The 9,782-nt window shown below is 37.0% G+C and overlaps 1 protein-coding gene across 1 annotated transcript; it reads left to right on the forward strand.

The window, feature by feature from the left end:
- The first annotated feature begins 1,503 nt into the window (after positions 1 to 1,503).
- On the forward strand, positions 1,504 to 8,699 carry lhcgr (luteinizing hormone/choriogonadotropin receptor). The gene is made up of 11 exons (XM_086160812.1): positions 1,504 to 1,905; positions 3,795 to 3,866; positions 4,613 to 4,687; positions 4,776 to 4,850; positions 5,559 to 5,633; positions 5,773 to 5,850; positions 5,963 to 6,031; positions 6,126 to 6,200; positions 6,513 to 6,698; positions 6,920 to 6,988; positions 7,442 to 8,699. The coding sequence occupies exons 1-11, from the start codon at positions 1,736 to 1,738 to the stop codon at positions 8,697 to 8,699; spliced, it is 2,202 nt and encodes a 733-aa protein (XP_086016938.1). The 5' UTR covers positions 1,504 to 1,735.
- Positions 8,700 to 9,782: the final 1,083 nt, after the last annotated feature.

The following is a 9,782-nucleotide window of genomic DNA, read 5'->3' on the forward strand; positions in this document are numbered from 1 at the left end:
TTACATAAAATAATACATACAAGTGTTGCAAGATAAGAATAAGTAACTGAACGGCACAAATCAATGCTTTCCAGTTTCCAACAATCATTGATGTTATGAATGATGAAATTAAATTATGACATGATTGAATAATGAAATCAGGTTCTTATCCCCCTGTGAGCCTAAGTAGGATTAACAGTAGATAATGGATGGATGGATGAATGGAAGGTTCTTTTATCAAATGTTGTACCGAACAAACATACAAAGACAGGGGTAGATGCTGGTGGTGCTGGGCCCAATTGCACTAATACTGATAATTTCCACTTACCAAGAGTGGAAATCCCCCTTCAATATCTGAGTATTTTTATTCTCCGGATGGAAGAAAGTTCTCAGTGTTACACTCTCATTCATTTTCATTAAATTGAATCTGGACAGCTTTATGCAAATGTTGAGGATCTGGTGTGACTATAGACCTGGCAAATTAACCAAGCAAACTGTGTGAATGCACATTAAAGATTCTGCAACTGTATGGCAAAGGTTTCCTGTTCAGAGGGAATGTCTGCATTGTCGTAGTAGCGTGCATCTCAATTACTCAATTCTGAAAAGAGCTAGAAGTACTTTGTTTCAAAAAAACAATATGACAATACTGTCGGGACAAAACATTCGTTTTAAATGTAGGTATTCATCATGTTTTATAACAATCATTATGCAAAGTTATAGTGACAATCTCATTGTAGCATGTAGCATAGGATGTGCGTATCCCAATACATGGGCCCTGATATGATTTTCTCCCTATATAATACTAAGCATTATAATTCATATTTCAATTCATCTTTCAATTCATATTTCATTACATTTCTTATTCTTCCTCCTTTCTACTATTATCTATTACTGTTATGTTTTTTTTACGTGAAACTCTGGCACAACAATTTCCTTCGGGATTAATAAAGTTGTTCTCATCTCATCTCATCTCATCTCATCTCATCTCATCTCATCTCATCTCATCTCATCTCATCTCATCTCATCTCATCTCATAATACGTTGCAAATATTGACATAGATTACCGAAAATGCTGCTCAAAATTTGTGACAGGTGTGACAATATTATCTGATATCAGTTAAAAGACTTAAGTATTTTGTGAAAAAATATCACTGTATATGTTATATTGATTTCATGTCTTGTCAGATTCTTATGTGATTTCTGGAATTCAGTTTAATAGCATCCAGACCTTTGTGAAAAACAGATCCAAAGTTTAAGCAAGGGCAGGTAAAGACTCTTTAAAGTAATCTTTTCAATTTATTTACCTTTGAGTGTTTCTATCTTTTCTCTGTTCTGGCTTTAGGAAGAGTTGCTTCTGTCCTTGAATTGGAGTATTCCATGCCTACATTATCTGTGCTTATGATTCAATAAGAGTAAAGGGTTTCTGAATGTTTGTTAAATTATCTAACTGGTGTCTTTAATATTATGATTTCAAGTAATTTTAAAAGAACAGTCAGAACTGCATTAAAAAAGGTTGATGGAACGTAAAAGAAGACATTCATTACTGTTTAATTTTACAGTGACACTGATGGCTTTATGTTTCTTGTACAGCCCATAATCTGTTAGACATACTCTTCGGAAGCGGGTGCCAAATTCAAGTCTGTTCATTTGAAGGATAAAGCTCTGTTGCAGCTGCATCAGGGGATATTCAAAGAGGAGGCAGTTGCATGATTGCCAAACCCCACTTGCCGTGTTTCGCAGTTCGCAGAGCACAGAAATGTGGACATCACGTTTGCTCTTATTCTTACCTATTTTATCACTTTTTGGATGCGAATGCGCTTCGGGTTTTGTGTGCCCAAGGATATGTCGATGTTTATCCGACACAATCAAATGCAACAACGTAACAGAGGGGTCCGCTATGCTGAAGGGCCACGCGGATAGAAGACTGTAAGTTCTGATTTGAAATGGATTTATAAAAACTTTGAGTTAGTTTTGAGGTTCATGTTTAAACGCTCCTTGTTGCTGTTAGAACCAATGTTCTTTGAACTTCGGTTGATCAGGAAAGCATGTAAATGCACTTTACGTACTGTTATTTTGGGATGACAGTTTCCTCACTTAACATCTAAAAATTGCGCTTTAGATTAATACTAGTCCCTCGTGCGTATTTACGCATGGAGAGACGATCCACTTGGGACGCACTCGTTTGGTTACAAGGTGAATTGCACTGACATTTATTAAAAGGGGTACAGATTTTACTCTGGCTCCATGGGCAACCTTTTCTTACCAACCTTTTCCCAGGTTTAGTGCCTTCAAAACGTATAGGTGCGCAATGAAATCCGTATTGAATTGTATTGTGTTTCAAGTGTCCTCATTTTTTTACAGTTTCTGCCCAGCAACGCAAACTCAATTTAGCTGTGGAGTGTTTTACAGAGGTATTTTAGTTGTTTGAATAAGCTATTTCCAAATCAAATCAATCTGAAAAAGCAATACAAACAATTTAGTCATGCTTAGAAATGTTATAGATGAAACATTAATTTCACCAAATGCACAGTTATAATGTCGTGAATATATCTATGACAGACAAAGGTAAATTAGTTTCAGATTCACAGTTTAGATTTTAGAATACCATGTTTATGCTTTCTCATTGTGTGCCTTGTTAAGCAAAAGCACATTGCACACACACTAAATTACATGTAAAAGACAATGTCAACTTTATCTCAATCAAGAACAAGGTGGAACCTCTCTGTCTGGGTGTCTGGGCAACAGAGCTCATTGTCAGCAGTTTGTTAAAAGCCTTGCAAATCTTGACCTCTCCTCTGGTAAATCACACAACCCTGAGTTTCTTCTCAGGAGAGACCTTGAGCAGCATGTCCAACAGCTCCATACATGGACTGTATCAAACAGCATTCAGTCACACATATTTCCCAATCTGTGTGATTATGCGATTTTTCTTTCTCTCTTTTTTGCCACCTTTTTAGATAATATAAAACCTAGTTCATAATTACAATAATAACAGGGGCAGTTGGAAAACATACAGTAGAAATTCTGTCTATCTAAATCTGAGTATCAAAGAAATAATGGATTAATGGCTAAAAAAAAAAAATAGCAGATTCTGTATTTCCATGAAATCTATTGTAACCAAAAGCCAGGCAAGACTAAACAAGAGCCCTTTGTATGACATTGTGATATGGCCATGCAAAACATTTATTTAGTAAAAAAACTATAATTTTGTTATTTGAATATTAGTGAACTCGTGATATTAAAGGTATGTACAAGACAGTAGTGAGACCAGTATGACCAGTTCTGTATGGTTAAGACACACTGGCATTGTGGAAAAGGCAGGAAGCAGAACTGGAGGTAACTGAGATAAAGATGTTGAGGTTCTCTTTGGGAGTGACAAGGGTTGATAGGATCAGGAATGACTTCCTCAGAGGTTCAGCATAGGAAAAGGTTAGAGAGGCCACACTGAGATGGTTTGGTTACATAAAGAGGAGGGATAGTGAATATACTGGTAGAAGGATGCTGAGGTTGGAGCTGCCAGGTTGGAGGTCTAGAGGAAGACCGAAGAGAGGATTTATGGATATAATAAAAGAGGACATGAAGTTAGTTGGTGTGAAAGAATAAGATACAGAGAATATGGCAAGATGGAGGCGGCTGATTCATTGTGGCGACTCCTGGAGGGAATGGCTGAAAGTAAAAGAGGATTTAACTAATTGTATGATCAACTTTTTAATAAAATTCTGTTTTAAATGAATGTTTTTGTTTGTTTATTATGTAATTATTGAACTTGTTGGCTTGATTTGAAATTTAATGCATCCTCTCATCTCTTTCTCCAGGTTTCTCTATCACTTCTCTCTGCAAACCATCCCAAGCCTTTGCTTCGACGGTTTGAAGGATGTCCAGAGGATGTAGTTATCACTCACTTGTTTGACAAATATATTATATTTGAGTAGAACATGAACTCCTGCTGTAATCTAGGACAGGAAAAGGCATGCATATTATACTGATTTAAGTCTTGCTATTCTAGACTAACCATGCGAGTTAATTGGCCTTTTCACAGCTGATTTTAAGTATGTTTCGGTTATGTTTAAAGATCACTTAATGCTAATTTGCTCTTGTCATTTTGCAATTCTTCTAACACACTCAAGTTGCTGGAATATGAAAAGTTTCTTGAATAAACAAGCAAGTGTTAAAGAAAAATAAAATTTTGTTGCACAGTTATCAGTTTGGATATAGCCTTCTAAGCTGTAAGTACGAGTTTTAGTTTATAAAAAACAAATATATAACATCACTGTCTGATGATATTCCATTCCTATTCAGCTATTTATTTTATAATTAACTTCTCAAGTTAAATACTTAATCGTAAAAAGGTATGTTAAGGTGAACAAATCTAAGTTTCAACATATTCTGGCAATGTCAAACATAATTCTTTTGGCCTGGTGGTCCAGATGCAAATAAATATGACTTATTCTCATCACAGTGGGATCCCAACCTAAATCTAGGTTTATTTCTAGCAACAATATAGCACATTTATGTTTTGAGTTCACTGGCACTGTAACATTTTTCATATGAATAAACACATTTTCATGAATAACACTGAACTGATATTCATCATCTGCTCGTCATAGTTTAACAGATAAATTATGTTTTATAGTGCAATTGCATGGAGTTTTACTCTGGAAACCATTGAGTCTTTAGCATTTAACAACCTTCTAAGTCTCTCTGAAATGTAAGTCCACTTCAAGAGTTTTTCTATGTATTTTCAGCAAAATATCTATTGTGCAGCTAAGTTGAACAATTGTTTTATCTGCTTACAGATCAATAAGGAACACAAGGAGCCTTACGTACATTTCAAGAAGAATATTTAACAACTTGCCCAAACTTCGCTACCTGTAAGAGACACTCAGAATATACGATTATTCTTCACTTTTATTAGTATTCATTATCATTATTGTTGTTGTTGTTGTTGTTGTTGTTGCTGTTGTTGCTGTTGTTGCTGTTGTTGTTAATCAGGGTTGACCATAATAAATCATCTTCTTCCATCTTGGATCCTCGTACACTAATCAACCTCATGTCCTCTTTCACTTTATCCAGAAATCTCCTCTTTGGTCTTCCTGTAAAAATAACAACAATGATACTACTAATAATAATAATTAGACAGCACAGGGGCACAGCAGTTAGCTCTTCTGCCATGAAGGACCCTGGTTCTATTCCAACAGGGGACCTTTCTGTGTGGAGTTTGCATGTTCTCTTGTTTGCATGTGTTTCCTCCCAAGGTCCAAAAACATGCAGAAGACATCCCCAATGGATTATTATTACTAGTCTTACTGTTGTTGGTATTAGTAGTAGGAGTAGTACTTCATTTATTTTTTTATATTTCAAGGGCAGTGCTGCTATTTTTTCTATTTTTAGAGCCAATATGTGATTGACCATGCAAATGTCTTTCTATGGGATGGGAAAACTCAGGCTGTTGTTCAACAGTGCTGTGCTTTGCTCTTAAACTAGATGTTTTTTTTTTTTGCATATAATGAGCATAGAATTAACTTGCTGCAATCAATAGTGCCCAAAATACTATGAAGTGACATCCATTTTGCCAACAGGAGCATCTCAAATACAGGGATAACTGTGTTTCCTGACATGACGTATATCAATTCTCTTGAATCAGAGTTTATCTTGTAAGTACGAAAGACTCATCTCATGACATAGCAAATGAACCAATTTCTGAATTTGTTATATATAAATCACATTTTATTGCTTCAAAGTGCCTGTTAGCTGGTAAAGTCTTTTCAGTTGCACCCTCTTTCTTTCTTACAGGGATCTATGTGACAATGTTCATCTAAAAGAGGTACCTCCAAAAGCTTTTACCGGAATGACAAAGGGATATATTAAGATGTAAGTTGGCTATTTAGAATAGAAAAGAAAAAAAAAAGCAAATCAGGTGTTAATGCGCAATGTATTTTACAATGTGTGATTCATCTTATGCTGTGCCTGTGATTCTTCTCAGGAACCTGTACAACAATGGATTCAGAGAAATACATGACTATGCCTTCAATGGAACAAAGATCGACATACTGTATTTTCACATGGATATGTTTGATGAATTAAGAGACTTGTTTTACTGTTGAACTCTGGTTATTGCCAAAGGGATAATTTTCTTCTATTTTCAGGGTTTTAAAGAATAATCAAAAACTCAGAGTTATCCACCAGGATGCTTTTAAAGGAGCCACGGGCCCTGGGGTCTTGTAAGCAATGTTCTAAAACCTCTTAGGAATTTCTTTATGTAATATCTATTTGCTTCGATTCCTTTAGAAGTAAAAAAATTAGAACAAAATGTGAAACAGTGCAACATAATGAAAGAAATCTTTAAAATACATTTGCTTGTAGCAGGGAGACTGGTCCTTTCCTACCTTAAATGTTTTCTGTGGCTGCGGAGGCAGCTCAGCTGTCAGGCTAGATTGGGGACAGAGTATTTCTGTCATACTCTCCTCTCTAAGACAACAAGCACAATGCTAGAAACAGATCTCTCATGCTGTGATGTTCTTGTTATTTCACAGGGACGTCTCTGCCACAGCACTCACAATGTTACCATCACAAGGGCTGGAGTCAGTCGTGGTACTGATGGCTCAGTCAGCGTATGGTTTGAAGAGACTGCCTCCCCTGCAGGGACTGTGGAGCCTGCGAGAGACTCATCTAACCTACAACAGTCACTGCTGTGCACTGCTCAGCTGGAATACGCACAGGTAACTCAATGTGGTGCAGTTAACTTGCATTGAACTGCAATTAACAGATTTATTATAGTTTTAAAAATGCTTTAAGTAAACTATGAACACTTTTACTTTTTAAAAGTTCAAAAGTTAATAGTTTGCAAATAATTCACATAAATACCAAAAAGTTAAACTGCTAACAGGGAATTTATCTAGCAGTGTCAGTGAAACACTTCTGTTGTGGTTCTTTCCTTTAGGCACCACCCTGTTCATCTTGAGCTGGCAAATGGCTCAATACATTGTGATGAAAGTGATTCATCGACACGGTGAATGTTGATTATTTTTATTTCAAAATATGTGTTCCTCAAGTGACTTAAAAATGTATTTTATTGGCTAAAACAAATCTGTTTTGTTAAGAGGGGCCCTGTGCTTAATTGACCATATCTGGTTTACTGATAACTAATAGAAAGGCCAAGAGTCCAACATATTTTTCTCTCTGCCCTGCGTATGTACATACATATGTATGTATGTATGCATGTATGTATGTATGTATGTATGTATGTGTGTATCTATCTATCTATCTATCTATCTATCTATCTATCTATCTATCTATCTATCTATCTATCTATCTATCTATCTATCTATCGATCTATCTATCGATCTATCTATCGATCGATCTAAATGTTACAAGTGTGCGTGTGTGTGTGTGTGTGAACGTGTGTTTGTGTGAGGTATTCTTTTAAAGTCCCAATTTTCAAATAAGCTTTTCAAATTGACAGGATCCAGCACGAGACTGAAGGAGAATCAGCTCTGGACATGGATGTGGCTTCATTTTTTAATGCTGACCTGTCTGTCAAAGATGAGAGCTTTGGAGATGTGAACTTCTACTATCCAGAACTGGATATTTGCCAGTCAAGACCAACACTGGTTTGCACACCCGAGGCCGATGCTTTCAATCCCTGTGAGGACATTGCAGGTTTCAGCTTTCTCAGAGTGGCCATTTGGTTTTTTAACATATTGGCAATCACTGGTAATCTCGCTGTGCTCCTAGTCTTTTTCACCAGCCGCAACAAGATGACAGTTCCTCGCTTTCTCTTGTGCCACTTGGCTTTTGCTGACCTTTGCATCGGAATCTACCTTTTAATGATAGCAACTGTCGACATGCGCACACGCGGTTCTTACAGTCAGCATGCTATTGAGTGGCAAACAGGACCTGGCTGTAATGCAGCAGGCTTCCTCTCTGTGTTTGGTGGTGAGCTGTCAGTGTACACATTATCCACCATCACACTGGAGCGCTGGCACACCATCACCAATGCTCTGCAGGTAGAGCGCCACCTTGGTCTTGCACAGGCAGCAACTATAATGGCAGCTGGCTGGCTCATGTGTCTGGGGATTGGGATGCTACCCCTGCTTGGAGTAAGCAGCTACACTAAAGTCAGCATGTGCCTTCCCATGGATATTGAGACTCCTCTGTCTCAGGCGTTTATCATCATCATACTGCTCTTTAATGTGGGTGCTTTTGCTATCGTGTGTGTTTGTTACATGTTGATCTACCTGGCAGTGAGGACCCCTGAGTTCCCTCGAAGAAGCGTTGATGCAAAGATTGCAAACCGCATGGCTATACTCATCTTCACAGATTTCCTCTGCATGGCACCCATCTCTTTTTTTGCCATCTCTGCTGCCATCAATGTTCCCCTTATCACAGTTACCAATTCTAAGATTCTGCTGGTGCTCTTTTTCCCCATCAACTCTTGTGCAAATCCTTTCCTTTATGCAATCTTCACCAAAGCTTTCCGAAAGGATGCATACCAACTTACAAGTACCGTGGTTTGCTGTAAAAGCAAAACCAGCATTTATGGCATGAGGGCCCACTGGTCAGAAAATGCAATCAGGGCAAACTTGGGAAACAAAAATAAAAGATCCCAAGGAGGAGTGAAACTCACTGCTATGCCAAAGCAAAAGCTTCATGTGAAAAGAGATAAAGAGCTCAATGGAAGCAAAGAGGGCGAGGCGCAGCTGCGTAACAAAACTGTTTGAAGATAGTGACGTTAAAGAAAAGAATATATTTCATTATAGATTTCTGGAAATCATGACACAATTTTTCACTCTCTTGTTGTATTGCTATTGTAATGCTCAAGAACGGCAACTGTAATACCTCAGAGCCATTTTTCCCCTCGCTCTGTCTAAAGAATAAACATTCAGTCAAAACAAATGAATGAGCAACACAGGTGGTCATGCTGACATCACTGACAGCTCCAGAATATATTCCTAATTGCCATTCTGAGAGATCATTTAGTGATTGTTAAACCTCTTTCCAAGTGCTTTTTCTTCACTGTAAAAATAAAAACTAAAGGCTGCAGAGGCTGTTACTTTCTCGAGAAGGAATTATTTTTAAACATAATTCAGGAAGACATGAAATAAATTTGTTTGAAGTATTTCAAGTAGATAATCAATATTGTCAAACTAGACCTGGTTTATATACAAACAGAATTTCCATTGTCATCAAATTGTGATATTGAACTGCTTGCCCGTTAATGTTATACTGTGATACATAACTGTGCTTAAACATTGTTCAATGTCAAAACTTGGTTATATATCAAGAGGTAAATGGAAATCATAAGACATTAGTTGAACTTATCCTAAATATCTGCCATTTACAGTATGAAAATAAAAAAACATAAGCGACCATGAATGTTGAGGAAAATTTGAAACTAAGCAAGTAGCACCCACTCACACACATACCCACACACAAGCGGGTGTGTATTGTCTGTTTAGATTAGATATTTCAATTATTATAAATGTATGTATTTTTCCGTCTAAATGCAATAACGTGCGTTTCATTCAAAGTGCAGTAGCTGTTCTTTTCCACGGGAGGGAGGTGTTTTCCTTCTGAAGGTGAACAATTTAGTCTTAAGCCACGAGGCTCATTTTTATTTAGATTTATAATTTTGTTTTATGTGATTGATTTTTTTTATTTTTTTTTGCGAAGTCCAAAATCGCATTTCCCATAGATAGACCAAAAGTGAACAGTACTGAATTTATAATAAGATGTATCACTTCGAGCGGGGCCGTTGCTTGTTTTTGTTACACTATTGTTTTTCGGGTTTTCGGAACATTTCC

This window comes from Fistularia commersonii, chromosome 2 (genome assembly GCF_037954325.1).
Source record: "Fistularia commersonii isolate RoL2024-O1a breed Wild chromosome 2, RoL_Fcom_v1.0, whole genome shotgun sequence".
NCBI lineage: Eukaryota > Metazoa > Chordata > Actinopteri > Syngnathiformes > Fistulariidae > Fistularia > Fistularia commersonii.

Coding starts and splice junctions, on each gene's coding strand:
- lhcgr (XM_086160812.1), top strand. CDS start 1,736: ATGTGGACATCACGTTTGCTCTTATTCTTACCTATTTTATCACTTTTT. Junction 1,906..3,794: donor GGCCACGCGGATAGAAGACT/GTAAGTTCTGAT, acceptor CTCTTTCTCCAG/GTTTCTCTATCACTTCTCTC. Junction 5,634..5,772: donor CTTGAATCAGAGTTTATCTT/GTAAGTACGAAA, acceptor TCTTTCTTACAG/GGATCTATGTGACAATGTTC.